The sequence below is a fragment of the Odocoileus virginianus genome, chromosome 10, assembly GCF_023699985.2.
Source record: "Odocoileus virginianus isolate 20LAN1187 ecotype Illinois chromosome 10, Ovbor_1.2, whole genome shotgun sequence".
NCBI classification, from domain to species: domain Eukaryota; kingdom Metazoa; phylum Chordata; class Mammalia; order Artiodactyla; family Cervidae; genus Odocoileus; species Odocoileus virginianus.
Genome location: NC_069683.1, coordinates 13,208,811 through 13,232,142, shown reverse-complemented (window position 1 = coordinate 13,232,142; position 23,332 = coordinate 13,208,811). Strand labels below are relative to the sequence as shown.

Sequence of the window (23,332 nt, the reverse complement as noted above, 5' to 3'; positions counted from 1 at the left end):
CTGAGTCCTAACTCACACTTAAGAGAAAACATTTGCGAGATAAGGAGAAAGTTATTAAAAACTGTCCCTGAAGAGCCACTCAACAGCAGTTATTGTCCAAAAGATCAAAACTGAGATGAATGAAAATGTAAACCTGCTGATTCTAAGAAAAAGGTGATACAGGTAAAACTTGCTTGGGGGTGAGAATGCTACTCTCCACCTCTATCTGACCTTGGAGAAGGAAATCATTTCACAAATTTGTGTCTTATTTTCTCCTTTAAGAAAACTGGAGCATTTAGAGACTTCAGTCTTCTGGACAGCTCCTTGCTGATACTAATCCCTAATTCCACAAGAGAGGATAAAGAGAAAGCCCAGACTGGTTGGAGGGCTGGAACTGTTCACTCTTCTTGGGAGTGTGGGTCCCTCCACCCATGCCAGAAGCCCATGACCATGGACAGCTCCAGTCTGCACTTAGCACTTACTGAGAATTATGCACCGTCAGCCAGGAGGCAGGCCGGCTCAGCATGAGGGCTTGGGCAGGGCGGGGTGGAGGACTGTGTTGGTGGGGAGAATCCATTCCACATGACAGAACCTACTCAATGTGAGCCAGCTCCGGGACTGGGCCCGCATACCGGGTCTCAGTTCCCATTTGAACCCCTCTCTGAGCATCTCTGGAAGTGGTCTACCCTCGATGTGAGCCTGGAAACAGAGTGCCCGCAGTACGGGCATGAGCGGAACAGCACAACAACATCCGAAGGGAACGGACACACAGCACATCCAAGCGCCTCTGGGCTCTGTCTCCTTCAGATCTACCTTATGTGCACGTGCAAAGAGACTAATTTACTCTTTCTCTCTCTCGTAAAAATTCTTCTTGGCTGCACCATGAGGATGTGGGATCTTAGTTCCCTGACCAGGGATCAAATCTGTGCTCCCTGCATTGGAAATGCAGAGTCGTAAACCATGGGACCTCCAGGGAAGTCCCTCTTTCTCTTACTGAAAGATTACTTAAACAGCCACTGGCAGAGGTATTATAGTTAAAACAAACCAACAGGCAAGCTCAAGGGCCCTCACCAGATTCTAGGTGAGCTACTCCAGGAGCCAATGTCAAGGGCGAGCTTCCTCAGGAAATTACCCTAAGGAAAAGAAAACAAAGAACTGCTTTCTAGGGGCGGGTGGAGGGGCTGTTGAGGTTTATCAGGAACTTGGGAGTGATTTCTAAAGCTCTGTATTCATCTCCCTTTCTCTGTGTGTTGTTAATGAAGCCACACAGATGACAGAGTGGATCAAAAAAGACATCGGAACACACTGATTGGCCACTGTGCCAATTCTTGGGGGCTGACACCGACTCCACCAGCACACGTGACACTGAGAAGGGACCACCAGGGTGGTTCTGTTTGCTCACTAACAAAATAATGACAGCCAAGTACTCAATGCTATCACCATTAGGGCTCTGTGCTGCCCAACTTCCAACCCACCATCTGCTCGGGCCTGTGCGGCGAGATCGATCGAGTTAGCACTGAGACCGTCTGCTCCTTACTCAGGGTCCCAAACCTGTTGCCAGAAACAATCTCCTTCCTTCCCTGAATAGACACAGCATTGCAGTTGGGGATACAGAGTCAAAGGAACTGGGGGAGCTTTAAGAGTGAGTCCATCTTCATTTTCTAACCTTGATGTTGGCACAGTTCTCAGAAAGGTAAAAAGAAACTGACCATCCAAGGTGGAGAGAAAAAGTAAATCACAAATATTAAGTAGGACATGAAAATAAACACAGAAGGAAATGGACTCTGTGGGCTTTAAGACAGCTTTGCATGGTTTCCATCTTATCTACATTTAATGTCTCAAAAATGCATGTATTTTATGAAAGGAGGCTTTTCTACCTTGCTGTTACAGAGTTCTAGTTCATATGTGTTAACCTGCAGTTTAAACATACAGAAGCCTACAATGACCCTCAAAACTCATCACCACCATGAGAAAAGCACTGCTAGATTGTTGCAGTTCCGTCACTAAGTCGTGTCCAACCTTCTGTGACTCCGCTGATCGCGGTGTGCCAGGCTTCCCTGTCCTTCACTATCTCCTGGAGTTTGCTCAAACTCATGTCCGTTGAGTCAGCAATGCTATCCAACTTACAGATTAATCTCTAAGGTGGGCTGGGGGTGGGGAGGAAATTACAAATAAGGTCTTCCTTCTTCTGAGAAGTCTGGCTCTAACTGACTGAAAAACTGGGCATATAGACAAAAAGCATTTTGTGAGCCCCCAAATCCAACCCACTGCGTTTGTGTCTGTACTGTCTAAGGATGATTCCAATTAAATGGCCAGCCCCCAAATTCAGTCCCCTCCCCTCAACCCCACCCAATTTCACAACTGCTGCCAGTTCCTGCAGTGAGCTCAGACAGAGACGCAAATAACACGTGAAAAGAGAATGCCGGAATTAAAGTGGAGTTTCTCCAGCAGCAGGCTCAATTTGGTGTGTGGCTAGGGATCCAGGGTTTTACTTCTCCCCTAGTGATGGGGACATGGTAGGCAAAGAGTGATTTGGTAGCTTCAGCAAGCACTGGGTGGTGTGTTTACAGTTTCATTAATATTTCAGAGCTCCAATTAGCAATTTACATTTGCTGCTTGTTGTCTATTAATTTCCCACATGGAAATGGAAATGTTCAGTTACAATGGTGAGTGGTCACTGCTTCAATTCATTCGTGCAGCGTCTTCTCAGAAGGCTGAAATTTTGATGAGTTAATTTACACAGGGAGAGATTTCCTGGCCCTCTTATTTGTTTTCTCAGGCCATAGGAAAGTAATGCACTAATGACAAGGACAGCTCATCCTTTTTTGGACTCGACAATAATGTAATCAGGTGGAGAAAAAGGTGAAGTGAAATACAGCCTGGGGTAGTGGCAACCCGCAAGCCACCAGAAATCTTTGTTCTGCTTCCTGCCTTGCCTTACTACAGTGGTTCTCAGGTGTTAGCATGCACCAGAATCACCCGGATTGATTGCTGGGGTGAGGCCTGAGAATTTGTATTTCGAGTGAGTTCCCAGGTGTCTCCGATATTGCTGATCTAGGACCACACTTGAAAACTGCTGCCTCACCAAACACCCCTTGATCCCTGAGCTGGAGTTCCAGCAAACAGCCCTGCACAGAAAGGCAAGACACATGCGGGGAATGATGATGGAGCAGTTAGCTGGGAAGATGAGGATGGAAATGAGGGCTAGGAAAGCAAGGATTTTTCAAATCAGAACCGCTTCAGAGCTTCAGCGGGGCAGCTCCAGGGGGAGTGAGAACGATGCAGGAGACAGCAGGAAGCCATGTTCCAGACTTTGCAGTGTAATCGCCTCCTAATTATAAACGATTTCCAAGTGAAAATGCCCTAGCAGGGAATGGGAGGGGTAAGAAATACTGATGCCTGGAGGAGCAGATGGCTCTGCCTTCCTATCAGCTCCATAAATTATAAACAAACACCTTGTACAAAGATCGATTTGCAGCCTGTTGCTGGCTGGCCAGATGAGGCCACAGGAGTGATTAGTGGCTGCAGTGCTTTTGCAAATGCATTAGATCCTGATTTGGAAAACCCAAAGGGGTTTAAATCAGCAGGAAAATTTCCTTTTGGCTATCTCTGAGCCCTCAGATTTCAGAATAAGACCTCCTGCACAGAGCTCCAGATGACACTATGTAAGCATGCCCAGCAGTGGCAATCACAACATCCTCTGTGGATGTGTGTGTGTGCCCTGCACCATTCAGCCTCTGGGTTTCTTAAGGTCACCGGGACACCCTGGTGACCAATGCTACTCACCGGGACACCCTGGTGACCAATGCTACTCACCCATAAGAGCTTACTCTTTAAACACACAGTACATCTAATGAGCTTTTTTTTTTTTTCCATGACAGCAGTTTCAAAATTATCTATGTTATACGAGGCCTTACTCACAAACTTCTTAACTCTTTACAGATAGAAATCCATTAATCCTACATCTCAACTAAGAGAAATAGGTGGTGAGACTCTTTAGCCTAATTGTAGAAAAGGGTTGAATTCAATTCAGATTAAGTCAGATGACACAGCAACACAGAGGCTGCTGACCACACACGAGTAAAACTGAGGGCCAGTGGCTCCCAGGCACATGCTGGGCCCAAGCCAAACGCTACCCTCCTCTGGGAAGCAGGCAAGGTTCAGAAACAAATGCTACTGCAAAACAGACCCCCAACTTAACTCTGCCGACAACTCAATCTATCAAAACTGTAACGAGACTTTATTCAGGCCAACCAGGAAAAGCAGAGTTAGGTAAAAGTGACTGGCATTCTAGAGGGTAAGACCATGGCAAGGAACGTCGGCCACCAACAAACCCTAAACTCCTAGAATGCCAAGTTTTTTTCCTAAGTAACTCTTGAGTAAAATAGGGCACTTTTAAGTAGCAGAATTCTACCACTACACAGGACCTAAATGAGGGGGAAAGGTGAGCCAAGTTAAATAAGTCAATCTGGTTGTACCATAATGCTCTTTGATCAGCTCAGGTTTTACAACAGCCATGATCAAAGGAAGCAGGAAGGAACACAGAAGGAGAATGACAGGAAGCTGCAGTCAGAACAAGTGGAGGCTTGTACAGAGAATGTTAAGGACAACCAAAAAGACTGTGCCAGCAGTACGTCCAGTGCCTGTATTCTTCAGAACTGGTTTTTCTTTCAAAGAAAATTGTCTCCAACTGGGGAGAAAACAACACGCTTCAGAATGCTGGATCAGAAGCCAGTTACAGATAAGCCAACAGGTTAAGACAGAACTACCTTCTTTACATGAACATCACTCTCCAGAGGCACCTCTTGGAGGACTGAAAGCAGGGCAGGGGTGACTTTAGAATTATGGCCACACTCTCAAAGAATCATGGTATAATTTTCAAGAAAAAGACATGATAAAAAGAGCTAACATCCATTGACCATTTACTACAGTAAGTGCCAGATGTTGTTCAGAGTGCTTGATGTGTACTAACTAATTTAATTCTCATAACAGTCACATGAAGTTGGCACTATTATATAACCCTCATTTTATAGACAAGGAAACTAAGGTGCAGAGAGATTAATTAACCAAGGTTACACTGTTAGAAGGTGGCTGCGCAGACCTGAACACAGACAGTGTGGCTCAAGAGTTCATTTGCTTAATCAACATAAGGCAGTTGACAGAGAGAACGTTATCAAAGAACGACCTCTCCCTATGTTTGTGGAAAAAAAAGAGGAAAGAAGAAAGCAACCAGCTCAGACCTTAAAATTATAAAAAAGTACAAGTAATTATAATCGTACTTAAACTGTTCTAGACAAAGAAAAACTTTCAAATTATATTTGCTACACAAGCATAACATTGATACCAAAACTCACAGATTTCGAGGAAAAAACTCTTGAAGTAAATTATCAGGAAGCTATGTGGAAAGAATTTAATGCTAAAGAACATACCATGAACCAGGTAGGGTTTATTCAAGGTAAGGTAAGGAGGGGTTCAATGTTATATAATCTATTAACATAATGATCATATTATTAGGTCAAAGGAGAGAAAAAAACATTTAGTTATCATCATAGATGATGATAAGACATGACTGAATTTAATATCTAACCTCTCTTTTTTTTGGTTACGCAGCTTATAGGATCTTAGTTCCCCAACCAGGGGTTGAACCTGGGCTTCAGGAAGTGAAAGCATTAAGTCCTAACCACTGGACCACCAGGGAATTCCCAGTCTCTATTCTTGATAAAAATTAACAATAAAATAAGAATAAATAGGGGCTTCCCCGGTGGCTCAGCGGTAAAGAATCTGCCTGCAATGCTGGAGTTGTAGGAGATGCGGGTTTGATCCCTGGGTGGGGAAGATCCCCTGGAGGAGGGCATGGCAACCCACTCCAGTATTCCTGCCTGGAGAATCATATGGACAGAGAACCCTGGTAGGCTACGGTCCATTTGGTTGCAAAGAGTTGGACACGATTAAAGCGACTTAGCATGCACACATGTACAAGAATAGATGGCTTCCTTAAAATGATAAACTAGTTCTGGTTTAACCCAAAAGTTAACTATGCATACTGGGAAAAAGCTAGATGTTTCCTACTGAAATCAGGAATGATATGAGGATGCCTGCTATTATTTAACACTGTTCTGATTGTAGCAGCCAATGCACTTAGACAAGAAGAAATCACAAGTGTACAAGTTGAAATGGAGAAGGTAAAATTAATGCCATTTACCGATAACATACCCAGAGACTAAACTGAATAACAACTATAATTAGTAAACAAATGCAGTAAAAGAGCAGAATTTTTAAAAAAGCTTTTAACAATAAACTTTGAAAATGTATAAAATTACATGAAGAAAACTTAAGAACATAAGAGAGACTTGGAGAGACAGAAAATCATGCCATGTTCTTACATAATAAGATACCACAAAAATACTGAGTCTCCTTAAGTTATTTTATATATTCAATGGGATCACATTAATTACACTGACAGGATTTTTTCAGGGCGGTGAAGGTAAGAAGGAGGTAGTTTTAAAGTCCATACAGATGATCAAAATGTTCAAGCAGGCAGGAAATTTTGGATTAAAAAATAACAAAAGAAGACCAGTCCTACCAGATACTAAAAGACAGAGCCTCAAACTTAAACCAATGTGACACTGTTACATGAATAATCAGACAGATTCCTGGGGCAGAAAAGACAGGAGAAATACATCTATATACTCACAGGATACTAATAGGATAAAAGTGACATCCCAAATCAATGGGGACAAATGAATCATTTTGTATACTGGTTGGGACAAATGAGCAGCCACATGGGGGAAAAGTTGGGTCATACTCTGTTTATTTTGGACTGGGTTAACCTTCTGATGAATCAAAGATTTAAAGGAAAAAATTAAAATGTAAAAGTACTATCTGATCTTCTGGATGCTGCCACAAAATCTAGGAACCATAAAAGGAAAGTTGGATAATTCTGACTACTTAAAATAAGTCTTATGACAAAAATAACCTTCAGCAGAGACAAAAGACAAGTGACAACCAGGAAACTCCTCCTATGAGTTAATTTTCTGATTTATAAAGAGCTCCTGTAGAACTGATAAGGAAAAGACCAGCAACGCACACGCGCGCGCGCGCACACACACACACACAAAACACACACACAAACACACAGACACACAAATACACACACACGCACGCACACACACACAGGTGAGCCCACAAACAAGCCAAGAAAAGGAAACACATGTGGCTAAATGTATGAAGAGCTATACAACCTAGCTTATAATACGAGAAATACAAATTCTGCAAACACTCTAAAATATGACAGAACAATCTAAAAACAAGAATTTAAGGAAACATGCACGCTCATGAACCACAGGTGAGAATATAAATTGGTATGCTCTCTCCACAGAGGGTGGTTTAGCAGTACCTACCAAAATCACGAATCTACATATTCTTCCTCCCTACAATTCCATTTCTAGGAATTTATCCTATGATATTCTTGCACATGTGCAAAATGACAAACTGCAGCACAGTTTGCATAGTGTAAGACTGAAACAGCTTAAAAGTCCCTCAGCAGAACACTGGTTAAACAACGGAATCTAGTGGGACTTCCCTGCTGGTTCCAGAGGTTAAGGATCTGCCTACCAACACAGGAGACATGGGTTTGACTCCTGATCCAGGAAGACCCCTCGTGTCCTGGAGGGACTGAGCTCCTGAGCCACAGCTACGGAGCTGCTTCTCTAGAGCCTGGGGGGCCGCAGCTACCGAGCCCACGTGCCTAGGGCCCATGCTCCACAGCAAGGGAAGCCACTGCAATAAGAAGCCCACGCACTGCAAGGGAGGAGCCCCCGCTCTCTGCAACGAGAGAGGAGCCCACACCGCAACGAATACCCAGCGCAACAACAACAAAAAGTAATCCAGAGACTTCACTTGGGCAGTGGGATGCTAGGCAGTCAATAATGAATAAACGACATACTGATACAGAAAGATCATCAAGATATAAAGAAAGCAAAGTACAGAGAGCAAAGTGTGTATAACGTGCTTTGTTGCTGTTGTTCAGTCACTAAGTGCTCTTCAACTCCTGCGACCCCATGGACTGCAGCACACAGGCTCCCCTGTCCCTCACTGTCTCCCAGAGTTTGCTCAGATTCACGTCCATTGAGTCAGTGATGCTATCTAAACATTTCATCCTCTGCCAACCCCTTCTTCTTTTGCCTTCACTCTTTCCCAGCATCGGGGTCTTTTCCAATGAGTCAGCTCTTTGCATCAGGTGGCTGAAGTATTGGAGCTTCAGCATCGGTCTTTTCAGTGAATATTCAGGGTTGCTTTCCTTTAGGATTGACTAGTTTGATCTCCTTGATGGCCAACGGACTCTCAAGAGTCTTCTCCAGCACCACAATTCAAACCCGTCAATTCTTCGGCCCTCAGCTTTCTTGATGGTCCAACTTCGACATCAGTACACGACCACTGGAAAAACCATAGCTTTGACTACACATGGACCTTTGTCAGCAAAGTGACGTCTCTGCTTTTTAATATGCTGTCTAGGTTTGTCACGGTTTTCCTTCCAAGGGGTATAATATGCTACCACTTAGCTTAGATAGAGCTGGAAAAACATAATTTGCATATACATATATATAATATCTTTGAAAAGATAAACAGGAAACTGCTAACTGTGCCTATGGGGTGGAGAGGTGTGTGTAGCTGGGAACAGGGTTGGGAAACTTTTCACTGTATATCCTTTTATATTTTAAAAATCTTTGGTAAATATATTTCAGACTGTAATAAAAAAAATAAAGCAAACAGAATGAAGAAACAAAGTATCTGGGGAAAATTACGGCAAATAAGATCCAGGCCAGAAATAGAGAGGTAAACAAGCTAATGGTATTTAACAAGGGAAAAGGTAGACTGCATTTGATTTCTAGTGGAGTTAAAGAATAGATTATTGAACATGTGGCTTAAAAGCACTTGGGAAGAAAATGATTGCTACTGAGGTTTCACTAACATCAGGACAAGAAAAATTGACCTCATTTTTATGGTCTCATAAGGATACCAAGACTGGCATACTGGGAAATGCCACAAACAGAGGCTACCTTGAGTATTTCAAAGTATGTGACAAACTCTCACAATACCCTGTAGACATGATGAAAAATATGGGTTTCACGAGTGACCAACCAAGCCCAGGTGCAAATTCATGAACCAAAATCAACACAAAGGAAGTCCACAGGAACATACCACCAGGCTTGGTGCAAAGTCCTGATGCACCACTTTTGCTGGCAATCCAAAGTAAGACAGAGAAAGCATGTTTATCAAATTAGAAGATGATGTAAGCAAGGTTGGGAAAAAAGGACTGAATCAAAGTTTGAAAAGATGTTGAGAGGCAGGAACTAAGAAGTACAATTATTAGTACACTATTAAGATAAAACTTAACAGAAACAGATATAACTCCTTTAGTTTAAAACATTTGAAGTGCACAAGTAAGTATACGATGGTAGAGTTCTGGTATTAACAATTATCAAGGAATTACAAGTGGCTGCAAGCCCAGCAGTGGCTTCAGAAAAGGCTGCTGAAACGCCAGGCTGAACTAACACTGTCCAAACCACCACTGTGCTGTTCTGGACAGCTCTCGTCTGCAGCGTTCTACCTTGTCCTGCCCCTCCGCAAACGTAAGATGGGAAATGAGCAGAAATGTCAAGGATTTGAAAACCAGATCTTAGAAGGAACCTCAGGAATTCTGGCCTAAAAAGAACGATTTAAAGGGAAGTGGCAGTTTACTTTCAGACAGCTGGAGGACTGTCAGTCAGAAGAGACATCATCACACTTATTCTGCAGAGGTTCAGAGGCAGACCCAGGACCAATGGGAGGGAGTTGACAGCAAGGGAGATGGTGGCCGCGTATAAGAAAAAACATCTGAAAAGGAACCGAGCAGTGACCGGCTAGAGTTAACTCACCAGACAGGGACCTATCACTGCAAGTGTTCAAGCAGAGGCTGACCCTCCACTTCTCAGGAATGTGTGAGACTGCATCATTAGACAGAACATGAAATGAGATGTCTAAGATGCTGTGATTCCAACTGAACTACTGGGACATGGGATTGTGAACTCTTTTAGAAGCTGGGAAACGGACTGTCCAGACAGACATTCTGCAAATCACACATCAATCAGGCCCCTCCCTCTGTTTCATTCGGATCTAGATTAATAAATAAACGAGTTTATCATCACTGCAGTCTTTCCTCAAGGATCTAGCTCTCAGCTCTTGTACTCCCTTCACCTTCTCTTTCTCTCAGTTCCACCCAACTTACAGGTGTGAGACAATGAATGCTCATTGGTAAAGTCCTGGGGCAGAAATCTCCATTTTGGTGTCCACTTCAGTACTGTTCACTGCTCAGGGTGGGTGCTCATAGACATTTGCTGAATTGCTTAGTGAGAGCCCGAGAAGAGCTGCAGAAATGGCATGGAGCCGTCAGCCACTCAATGAGGTGATGAAAAATCCAGTGCTGTTGCGGATCTCTGAGATCTGGCTCACCAGTTAACACAGACTTTCCACCAGTATCCCCAGTTCTACTTTGGCTTACCATTACTGATTTCTGGGAGGTCAAACTTAGTGAAGTCCCACCACTGGAGCCGGTAGGTAGTATTGGCAATGTTACTGGCCACAGCAGACTGTCCATCACCAATCACTGCCCCTGGGTGGGGGAGAAGACAAGGAGAGCACGTTATAGACCTATCTTCATGTTTCCACGTCAAACATGAGGCAAAACTGGGGTCAGTAGGAGAGGGAGAAAAGGCAGATGCTGAAGCTGAAGATGGCTGACAAGTCCTATTGTCAAGTCTCTCTCTCAAAGAGAAACCAGGCATATTTCTCAAGAACAATTCTGCCTGTAAATATAATCCCATATTATGTTATGTTATATTAATCAGCCTCCCTTTCCACTATTACTCAACACTGACTGAGTGCCACCAATGTGGCAACGTACTGTCTGGTAGGCTTAAAGAGACAATCTGAAAAGACAAATGTTTTCATAAAATGTTGGAAAGAAACATGAAAAATGAGAGGACACTGTGAACACAGAGAGGCCCCACAGAAAAGCATTCAGTCCCTGGATGTCTCTGTGATGAGCGGCGCTCTTCGGGAGAAAGCATCTCTTTGCATATGACCTTCCTCCCAGGAAAACATCTCAAAAGGAGAGGCTTCCTCCAGGGAACAGGCAGCTAGCATTCAGCTGACTGGATAGACAGAGACAGTAAAGAACAAATGAGGTAATATTTGTTCATTTTTTCTGGACCCCTGGCATATAACACAACAGAAATTTATGAGCTTAGCTTTTACGCATCAGAATATTTTTATTAAGGCAATATTTTACAGCCCTCTTGCCCTGCCCCACCCCCACTCCAGGAGAACTTCCTTGAATCCAGATTCACTTGTAAAATCTCACGGCTTAACTTTCCCTGAGATATACGCTTCTGTATGACATTTTTTTCCTTGGTAACCAATTAAATAAAAAATGGATTTTTTTTTTTTTTAAAAACAGGGTGACACTTTAATTTGCAGTTGTATTTCATTTTACATGAACATGTCATTTCTTCCTCCTCCTCCTTCCGAGGTGTGTTTCATACACAACCACCCTTCTGATCAGACAGAGCCAAACCCTCTTGGGAGAATAGAACATTCGTATATGCTATACAACCTAAACGGTGTTTTCTGCTGCAAATCAACTCAGATTTTGAGAAACTGAACTTGTTAGAGCTGACTGGCCTTGGAACAATGGTCAACTCTACACCCAGATTCTTCCATATTCTTCCACTTTCCTCCTATGCACGTCACTGTAACAGTTTTTTGTTTTTTTTTTCCCTTCTCCTTTTAGAGAGCTTCATTTATTGCTCTGCTCCTCCTGGTATTTCCCTATTCTTTCCTCAGATGGTCAAGACTGTTCAGAGAAAAGATGATCTCCATACAAGTCATGAAAAATGAGAACAGTACTCTGCTCACTCTCCCCCAGGAACTGCAGGCCGCTGCATGAGAACTCTTTCTAACATTAGTGTATTGGTAGACTCCTTGTCCCTGTTTCAATTTGTTAAGAAAGGCACAAACAACAATTCATTTCCAAGATGATGATACTTCTATCGATGGATTAACATATCCTCAATATGCGCAGTCCTGCCCCTATGGGGGCGAAAACTAGCTCGGGGTAGGGGGAAAATCTTGAGAGAGTACAATCCCCAGGTTCCCATCAAAGTACTGCAGTATCTGAGCAGATATGCAGCATATCTGTGATATTAAAATTTCATGGGAGGGATTGATTAGGGGAAGAGTGTCTAAAAAGGCTTCTTCGGAGGGTAATGATAAAATAAAGGTTGAGAAATACTGTTCTAGATAAGCCAATACCATCAAAATAATACATTCCTTAAAATCCAGCAGATTCAAAGACATAGTCCAAAATGGTCATGATTTCTCCAAAGGCCTAAGCAAGACAGCATTTGAGTGGTCTGTCAAAGAGCCCACTAACCTCAAACCCCTACTGAGGGCCCTAGGGAGTATCACTTCAATGAGGTAAACACAGGCCTTTGCTTTTAACCTTTATAGAAAATTCTGTAATGATGGTATCTGACTAGGGAAATTTTGCTGAACCTCTGGGTCACGAGGAGGGTAAGCTACCTATAGGACTTTCTTAATAGGAATTTTGTTGATTTCTCCAGGCTTCCCTGACAATGAAAATAATTCTTAAAATTCCAAGGTCCACTTCCCAGGAAAGAATTACTTACTTTCACTTGGACCCACGCTCAATTCCACTGAGTTTATGAATTGTTCCTGTGGTTTGGTTGACATTAACCTCTGACCACTAATCTCTCTCAAATTACTTTAGTTCCTTAAAATTTTCTCCAACTTTTATCAGACAAGCAAAATGGAAGAAGGAGAGTTGATTTTCTTGGTATATGATGAAAGAAATGCTAGTTGCTAAGAGAACAGGGGGGGGGAATAAAAACCTAAAGAAACAAACCCCATATTGTAGGAGCTTAAAATCTGGGGGAGAGGACGAGTGCTACAAACAGGAAAACAGTTACAGAAAATACCAGATGCTTTAAGAGCTCTGTGGCTCTATCTGCAACTGGAACGCAAGCGACTGAAACTCCAACCCACAGCTCCAGAAGTACCCCGCACGTCCATGCCTCAAGAGACGTCTTCTGGAGAAGAGCTGGGCAATAAAATCATCCTGCATGGTCACACTGTGTGGAGGGACTGGGGAAGTGTTCTCTGCCGGTGGTGCCAGAGTGCTGAGGTGGAACAGAGCCTGGCACCTGGAGAGTTGATTTTCAGGGCCGTGTAAACACAGATTAGGGAGCTAAAGATGCCAGCAACAGGTCAGAGTATCGTCACCAGGTTCCCTTCTGTAAGAACTGCAGGCCAACTGAGCCTGTCTCTTGGAAACATCAGGAAGAAAACATATCACCTTATTAAAACAACAACAACAGAAAAACACCCAACCATTTAAGAGACCTCCGGCCGCTAAGCTAAAGGAACAGGAACGGTGCCAGAGCGAGTTGATGGACGGAGTTACAGCAAAGTATTTACAGAGGAGGCACTTCGCCTTGGTGACCAAACCCTGACAGAACGCTGAGGGTGAGGGCTCAAGGTTTTCTCAGTCACAGCAGATGGAAGGCGCTAAGACTCAGGGTTTCTCACCCTCCGCAACTGGTATTTGCAACTGGTATTTTGGGTCGGGTAAGCCTTCCTTTAGGGGATGGGGTGGGTCTTGTGCGTGCTGGGATGGTCAGCAGTGGCCCTGGCCGCCTCCTGCTGGAATGCCAGGAGCACACCACCCCTTCACACCCAGCTGTGACCACCAACAATGTTCCCTGGAGATCAGAAACACTCCTGGCTGGGAAACTCCAAGTTAGATAAAACACAGCCTGCATTTTAACTTCAAGATCAGTGTTCTGAGAAAGCAGTACTACTGGGACGCTCACTCACTGCTAAAGGCACCAGAACCGTCAGCGATACCGATTTTGGAGAGAAACTAATGAAAGGCACACCATTACACAAATATTCCTTTAGCAAACTTTCAGTCTCCCGTTTTGGCCATGGATTACAGCCTGCCTTGAACTAGGATCTTATGAGTTACCTGTTTTTAACATGATTTCTGAGAATATGGGCTTCAGAATCAGATGGATCTGATTTTGACAATTCCTGCTAGTACCTGCTAGTACCTATATTTGTATGCCTCTGTAAATTAATCTCTCTGATTCTCAGTTGCCTTAGCTGTAAAAAGTAAATAAAAATCCTTTCTATTTACAGGGCTATTTGGAAAACTCGTTGAAAAAATACATGTAAAGTGATGGCAAACAATAAGTGTCTAATAAATGTTATTATTGTTGTTGAGTGGCTAAGTTGGGTCTGACTCTTTCACAACCCCACAGACTGTAGCCTGCCAGGTTCCTCTGTCCATGAGATTTCAAAGGCAAGAATACTAGAGTGGGTTGCCATTTCCTTCTCTAGGGAATCTTTCCAACCCAGGGATGGAACCTACGTCTCCTGCATTGGCCAGGCAGATTCTTTACCACTGAGCCACCAGGGAACCCATCTAATAAATGACTGCCATTAAAATTATTTTAATTATTTATACCAATCTCTATATGCTCTTCCTCTATAGGTATAGCTCTGTAAGCAACAGCTCAGAGACAGAGGTTCTTGTGTAAGAGACGGGTCCAAATAGTGTGCCAGGACCAAGGAAGCAAAGTGCTTCATTTTAGAATTAAGAACAAATGCGTAGGACCTAGATTCCTTAGGAATGTTCTCCTTGAAAGATAGTTCAGGCAAATTCAGTCCACATATTGGTCCGCAAAACACACTGTAACGAATTTAAAAGAACTGAAGTCATTCAAAACATGCTGTCAGAAAACAAGGAAATTAAACTAGAAATCAGTAATGGAAAGACAACTGGTAAATTCCAAAATACTTGGAGATTAAGCAACACACTTTAAATAACACATGGCTCAGAGAAGACATCTCAAGAGAAATTTTAAAATATTTTGAACTAAACGAAAATGAAAATACAGCTTATTAAAACTTGTGGAATGTAGCAAAAGCAGTGCTTAGATGGAATATTACTGCTTTGAATGCATACCCTAGAAAATAAGATCTAAAACCAGTAATTTAAACATCTACTTTATGAAATAAGAAAAAGAGCTAATTAAATCCAAAGTAAGCAGAAGAAAAGAAATAATCAAAATTAGAGTAGGAATCAATGAGACTGAAAACAGGAAATCAATAGAGGGGGGAAAAGAAAGATCAATGAAACCAAAAGCTGGTTCTTTGAAAAGATCAATAAAATCAACAAACCTTTAGCCAGGCTAACTAAGAAAAAAAAGAGAGCAGACACAAACTATTAATATCAGAAATGAAAGAGAGGCTATCGCCACTGATTCCATGGACACTAGAAGGGCAGTAAAGAACTTTACAAGTCACTCAATGTCCACAAGTTTGATAACCTAGGTGAAATGGACCAGTTCCTTGAGACAGTCTACCAAAATTTACACAAGAAGAAATAGATAACCTGAATAGGCCTGTATCTAATACACTGAATCAGTCATTAGAAGGCTCTTAAAACAGAAAGTGCCAGGCTCATGTGGGTTCACTGGTAAATTCTACGATACATCGAAGGAAGAAATTACACCGAATCTCTATAATCTCTTTCAGAAAACAAAAGTGGGAGTGCTTCTGAGGTCAGTATTACCCCAATACCAAAACCAAAGACAACGAAGAAAGAAAAGCTACAGTCTAATATTTTTTACGAACACAGAAGTAAAAATTCTCAACAAAATGTTGGCAAATAAAATACAATAATGTACATAAAAGAGTTATACAAAGGGGAATTTATCCCAGATATGCAAGGCTGGTTAAACATTTCAAAATCAGTTAATATAATCTATCACATCAACTTGATAAAGAGGAAAAACTGTATGATCATATCAACAGATGCAGAAAAGACATCCGACAAAATCCAACACCTATTTTTGACAAAAACTCTCATCACACCAGGAAGAGTGGGATATTTCTCGATTTGATAAACGATGTCTACAAAAAACCTGTAGCTACATTTAAAGGTAAGGAAAGACAGCCCGACCCTTGAAAAATTTGAGTTTGAATCATAAGAGTCCAACATACAGAGAGATTTTTTTCAACAAACATGTACTGCGGTGCTACATGATTTGCAGGTGGTTGAATCCAAGCGTATGGAAGAGCAGGTATGGAGAACTGACTTGAAAGTTATACATGGATTTTCAACTCTGTGGGGGTCAGAGTCCTTATCCTTCACACTGTTTCAGAGCCAACTGTATACGCTTTCTCCCTAAGACTGGGAGCAAGCACCTTTCACCCCTCCCCTTCAACACTGTACTGGAAGCCAACTAAATGCAGTAAGACAAGGAAAGCACATAAGAGGTATATTGATACGAGAGGAAGACATAAAACTTTCTTTGCTCACAGGTGACATAACTGTTTATGTTGTGGTTGTCACTGTTCAGTTGTCCAGTCAAGTCCAACTCTTTGCAACCTCATGGGCTGCAGCGTGCCAGGCCTCCCTGTCCCTTACCATCTCCTGGAGTTTGCCAAAATTCATGTTGGTTGCATCAGTGATGCTGTCCAGCCATCTCATCCTCTGATGTCCTCTTTTTCTTCTGCCCTCAATCTTTCCGAGCATCAGGGACTTTTCCAATGAGTCATCTGTTCGCATCAGATAACCAAAATACTGGAGCTTCAGCTTCAGCATCAGTCCTTCCAGTGAATATTCAGGGTTGATCTCCTCTAAGATTGACCGGTTTGATCTCCTTGCTGTCCAAGGGACTCTCGGGAGTCTCCTCCAGCACCACAGTTTGAAGGCATCAATTCTGTGGCGTTCTGCTTTTCTTATGGTCCAGCTCTCACAGCCATATGTGACCAGTGGGAAGACCATTGCCTTGACTATACAGACCTTTGTTGGCAGAATAATGTCTCTGCCTTTCAACACGTTATCTAAGTAAGTCATTGCTCTCCTGCCATGAAGCAATTGTCTTCTGAGTTCATGGCTGCAGTCACTGTCCGCAGTGATTTCGGAGCCCAAGAAGAGGAAATCTGTCACTACTTCTACATTTTCCCCTTCTATTTGCCATGCAGTAATGGGGCCGGATGCCATGATCTTAGTTTTTTTTGATATTTAGTCTTAAGCTGGCTCTTTCACTCTCCTCCTTCACCCTCTTCAAAAGGTTCTTGAGTTCCTCTTCACTTTCTGCCATTAGAGTGGTATCATCCACAAATCCCCTTCATGGATCACTGCCTTGTCATGGTGAAGGGGCTTGCATAACTGAATGAAGCTACGAGCCATGCCATGCGGGGCCACCCAAGACAAGACAGATCACAGCAGAGAGTTCTGACAAAACATGATTCACTGGAGGAGGAAATGGCAAACCACCCCAGTATACTTGCCGTGAAAACCTCATGAATTGTTTATGTAGAAAATCTCAAAGAATAAAAAATAAGCAAAAACAAAACAAAAAATTCCTGGAACTATTAAGGTAGCAGGATATAAGGGTGATACACAAAAAGTCAACTGCTTTCCTATATGCCAGCAATGAATAAATCGAATTGGAATTTGAAGTTAAAAATATAATACCATTTACATTAGCACCAAAAAAGAGAGAAAACTTTAGGTATAAATCTAACAAAACATGTACAAGATCTATCTGACGAAAGAAATCACAAAAGATCTTTAAAAATATGGGAGAGATATTCCATGTTCATGGATAGGAATACTTAGTACTATTAAATACTGTTAACTGTATTGTTAAGACTGTCAATTCTTCCCAACCGGATCTAGAGAATCAATACAATCCCAGTCAAAATCCTAGAACATGATTTTGTAAATATTAAAAAAAACTGATTCTAAAGTTTATATGGAAAGGCAAAAGATCTAGAATAGCCAACACAATACACAAAGAACAAACCCAAATTTGGAGGACTTACTATAAATCTACAGTCAAGACAGTGTGGCACTGGCAAAAGAATATGTCTATTCTAGATGTCTGTCTAGATCAATGGAACAGAAAAAAGGGACCAGAAATAACCCACACAAACATAGTAAACTGATCTTTGACAAAGAAGAAAAGGCAATGCAATAGAGAATCAAATCTCTTCAAAAACAGTACTGAAACAACTGGATATCCATCTACAAGGTAGACAGACACAAACCTTACACTTTTCAAAAAAAAAAAAAAAATTAACTCAAGTTGGAAAGACCTAGATGTAAAACACAAAATTCTAACTCATAGGAGATAATAGATAATCAATGTGACCTTGAGCTTGGCAAAGACTTTCAGGATACAGTCCATGAAAAGAAAAAACTGATAAATTTTACTTTATTAAAATTAAAAACCTTTGTTCTGTAAAAGACACTGTTACAGAGAATGAAAAGACAACAAACTAGGAAAAGATCTTTGCAAAACACTTAACTGATAAAGGACTGGTATCCAAAATATACAAACAGCTCTTAAAACTCAACAATTAAAAAAAAAAATTAAAAAATGTGCAAAGGATCTGAACAGATACCTCACCAAAGAAGATATACAGATGGCACATAAGCATATGAAAAGATGCTCAAAATCATTCCTCATTAGAGAACTGCAAATTAAAACAACAATGAGAAACCACCACACACTTCCCAGAATGGCTGAAATCCAAAACTCTGATAACACCAAATGCTGAACAGGATGTGAAACAACAGGAACTCGTCATTCCTTGCTGGTGGGAATGCAAAGTGGTATAGTCACTTTGGAAAACAGTTTGGCAGTTTCTTGCAAAATTAAACATACTCTTACCATATGATCCAGCAATCATGCTCTTTGGTATTTACCCAAATGAGCTAAAAGCGTATGTCCACACAAAACCTACAGAGAGATGTTTACAGCAACTTTACTCATAACTGTCAAAACTTGGAATCAACCAAGATGTCCCTTAATAGGAGAATGGATAAGTAAATTGTGGTACATCCATACAATGGAATATTACTCACTTCTAAAAAGAAATGAGCTACCAAGCCATGAAAAAACATGGAAGAAAGCATATAATACTAAATGAAAGAATAAAATGGTTGTATTTCATATGATTCTAAACTATATGTCACTCTGGAAAGCCAAAACTATGGACACAGTAAAGACCAATGGGACCAGGAGTCTGGCGGGAGAGAGGAATGTATAGGTAGAGCATGAGGAAACTTTTTTTGGGGTAGTGAAAGTATTTTGATGGTACTATAATGGTGGATCATGTCATCATTTATTTGGCAAAACCCACAGAACTTACAACACTAACAGTGAGTCCTAATGTAGACTACAGACTTTGGGTGATGATGTTGGTTCATGGATTATAACAAATGTAACACTCTGGGGCAGGATGTTGATGGTGGGGGAGGTTATGGGTGTGTGGGGAAGGAAGAAAGTATATGGGAACTGTCTGTACTTTCCATGTAAATATGTATACCTGAGACTACTCTAAAAAAGAAAAGTCTATTATTTGAAAAAGAGAGAAAGAGCCCCCAAGATTCTCATTCATGTTCTAGGAAACAGTGGAAAGAGCAGCTGTCCATAAGCATACTGCTAAGTCAGAGCAGACCACGTTCTGTTACAACCACAGAATTCTTCTTCCAGAACCTCAGAGCAAAAGAGTAAATGAGGATTATTCTGATGAGAGATAACATTAGAGGAAAAAGAAACTTTAATCCAGTGATCCTGGCCAACCATCAGAAAACAACCATGGCAAAAATGAAGCTGCCAAGTCTCATTCTGAGTCAGGTCTTTAACATGCAGGCTGGAAGCCTCAGGAATGTGTCTTAGGGATAAAACCTTAACAGTCATGACAGTCATATGGGAGGTGAACAGTCTGGTAGCCTGCACGCGTCTCTGCTTCTGCTTCTCTCAGACTCTTCTCTCCTGTTGCTAGGAAAGGAAAATTAGGGACCTTTTGCTTCCCCAATAAACAGCTTTTTAGCCTCTCTCCAAGATCTGTTCTAGAAGCAGGAATATGAAGAGTATGATTCAACAGTACAGTGAAAATACAGAACAATAGGAATCATTAGCAAATCTATCAGAAAAGCTAATTCGGGAGGGTAGAGAAGGGCAAGTTACAAAGAAGGAAACGATTAAATTATATTTCAGTCTTATAAAATTGCTGCATTTGAGGCTGCCTAATTCAGAACGGCTGTCTCTGAGTATGCTGCTGCTGGGAAGACAGAATAAGAATGAGGCTGGGGGCGCAAACACCCATCAGCCTGGAAGCACAATTATTCTCCTTCTGCTTGGTTGTGATATGAAGTTGAGAGCCAGCTTGCTAATTGGTCAGTAGAACTGACACTAGACACCCCAAGGCAGATCCAACTAAACAACTAATCAACTTTTCAAAATTCTTCTTAGAAATCCAGCCACAAAAGACCACACATTGTATGATTCCATTTACATGAAATGTCTAGAATAGGCAAAGCAACAGTCAAAAAGTAGATTAGAAATTGCCTAGGGCTGGAGTGGGCAGCAGAAGTGGAGGGGGAAGGGGGAAGTGACTGCTAATGGGTATGGGGTTTTTTACAAGGTGATAAAATGTTCTGAAATACATAGATAGCGGCAATGACTGCACAACTCTGTGAATATATTAAACTACTGAACTATGTACTTTACGCAGGTAAACTATATGGTATGTGAATTACATCTCAGTACGGCTATTATTAAAAATACTATTCAATATAAATTTTGGTCACTTTATGAAATAAAATAAGGCAATTCCATTTTTGGTATCCCTTTGCACTTCTTTTATAATTTAAGAGTCTTGATGAGCATTTCTTTGTGCCATATTTGTTTACTGGCTCATTGTATTTCTTTTAGTGTGAGCTGCCTACCCACATGTCTTTTGTGTATTTTTATGTTTGGTTATTTTTAAGTGTTTTTTTTTTAATAGATTGTCTGAGTTCTTTGTAAATTAATAAATTGGTTTCTGTCCATGAAAAATAACTTACAGCAATACAACACAGGATTATTTGGACATAGAAAGTATGCTTCCTAAGTATATACTGAATAGCATTCTAAGAAGAATACTTCTTTGCAGAAAGCTTTATTTAAATGCAGTCTTTAACTTGTTCTCTGAAGGAGTATACAAGGAAGAACTCTGTAACACTCACTTTATCACATTATCACCATTTAAAAAGATCTCATCGAAGACCACAGTCAATTATTCTACAGCCCAGGGACGTGGGCAGAGCTCCTGGTGGCAGATGACAAGTTGTCCAAAGTAGAGATTGCTTTTAGTTCTCATTTATGGTTGTGACACCAAGCAGAATGACCAGACTATAAGCAGTTTGTTTACAAGTAACAGCTTTATTATGATACAATTCACATACCATACGATTTATCTACTTAAAGTATATAAGTGGTTTTAGGGTAGCTCATAGTTGTGCAACCATTACCAAAATCAAATTTACAACACCCATCACAACTATCTAATTTCATCATTAGATAACGGGGACATTATCATCATTCCCCACCTTCCAAAATACCTTACCCATTAGCAGCTACTCCCCTCCACACTGCCCCACTTGCTCCTTTCTCCAAAGCAATGGAAGAGATCAGTGGATCTATTTTTTTGTCTATATAATTTTGCTTCTCCTGGACATCTCACATAAATGGAATTATATGATAAGTGGCTGTCTGTTTCTGGTTTCTTTCATTTAGCATAATGTTTTCAAAGTGCATCCTTGTTTTAGCATGTACTGGTATTTCATTCCTTTTCATACATTCCATTGCATCTATGTTTTTATAAATGAACCACAGGTTTGCATGAGAATAAGATAAGAGTTTTTATTTATAAGAAACACACTGCATGGAACCATGAAATCATGAAAGTGCTGAGGGAAACATTTATTTCCTTTGGAAGGAAAAAGTAGGTTTTCAAAGAGCAATTCTGAACATACCACCTATGCTGAAACAAATCTTCACTTTTCCTGAGGCTAAAAAGTAAGAGGCGTATTAGGGGACATAATTTTCTATAAAGACATTATATTTTTGTATTTTTTTAATATTCCACACATGACTTACATAATATTATAAACCAATGTTAGCTCAATAAAAAATAAAACAAAATAAGGGCCTCAAAAATATCACGTGGGTGACTATAATTACAACACAGGAAATAGTCTCAGTAAGGTATGTGGTCTTTCAAATTTAGACTGCTTGGTACCTGCTCTAACTGGTCACTGAAACTGATGTTGAGATCACTCATTATACAATAAAGGTTATACACACACACACACACACACACACACACACATTTTTTTCCCCTCGCGTGTTCAGCACATGGGATCTAAGTTCCCCAACCAGGGACTGATCCTGCATCCTCAGCAGTGGAAGCATGAAGCCCTAACCAATGGAGCACTGGGGAATTCCTTGATTTGAAACACATTTAACTTCAATTAAAGGGTAAATATTTAGTAGATACAGATGTCATTGACTATATGTGCTTCTTTTTTGGCTGTACCCTGCGGCTTTTGGGATTTTTAGCTCCCCGACCAGGATCGAATCCAGGAACTTGGCAGTGAGAGCAGGCAGTCTTAACCGTTGGACTGCCAGGGAATTCCTGACTGTATGTGTTCTTAGTAGGAACTGGGCCCCTAAACCAACATAATTTTATTGTCCAGTAAACATCTAAAGGCTCTAAAGCTCCTGCTCATAAAAAACAAGGGTAGCATTAGTCCACACACAAATCCTGAACTTTAGGAGCAGACTCAAGAAAGATACTGCTGTGGTCAAAGGCATTAGATGAAGCCAACAAAGTAATAAATTATAGTCTGTGAACTCAACAAGAATATCAGTAAGGCCTAGAACACAGATACTACGCAAGGAAGGGAAAAGGAACAGCTGTGGAAGATTTCTACATATCACAGTGTCATCAAAATTTTTCTCAAAACAACAATTCAAACCAGGGTTACGTAGCCATAGCAGAGTCAGCTCTATCACAGGCCAAGAGAAGGAAGAGAAGCTTAGCCAGATGGTCATCAAGGCCAGGGCCGTGGACAGAGCCTTCCAGTCTGCAGTAAGCAGCACAAAGAATCTGGTATTATCTTTTTTTAAAATTGTGGCAAAAAGCATACAACCTAAAGTTTAGCATCTTAGCCATTTTTCAGTGTACAGTTCAGTAGTTTTAAGTATATTCACATTGTTGTGAAACTGATTTCCAGAAATTTTTCATCTTACAAACCTGAAACTCTACCCAGTAAACAACAACTTCCCCTTTTACTCTCTCCCCAGACCCTGGTAGCCACAATTCTACATTCTGTAAGTGGAAGTATGTGGTATCGGTATTACTATTATATATATATATATAT

General features: G+C 41.2%; 1 protein-coding gene across 8 annotated transcripts in view; it reads right to left on the bottom strand.

The window, feature by feature from the left end:
• AMBRA1 (autophagy and beclin 1 regulator 1) overlaps positions 1-23,332 on the bottom strand; it is a 163,277-nt gene that overhangs the window by 31,030 nt on the left and 108,915 nt on the right. For 7 of the 8 annotated variants that reach the window (XM_070473090.1, XM_070473092.1, XM_070473094.1 and 4 more), the window contains one exon: positions 10,520-10,630. The exons of the other annotated variant lie outside the window; for it this stretch is intronic. In XM_070473090.1, the coding sequence (XP_070329191.1) occupies positions 10,520-10,630 (111 nt within the window). The remainder of the gene's footprint in view (positions 1-10,519; positions 10,631-23,332) is intronic. 8 annotated transcript variants of the gene reach the window in all.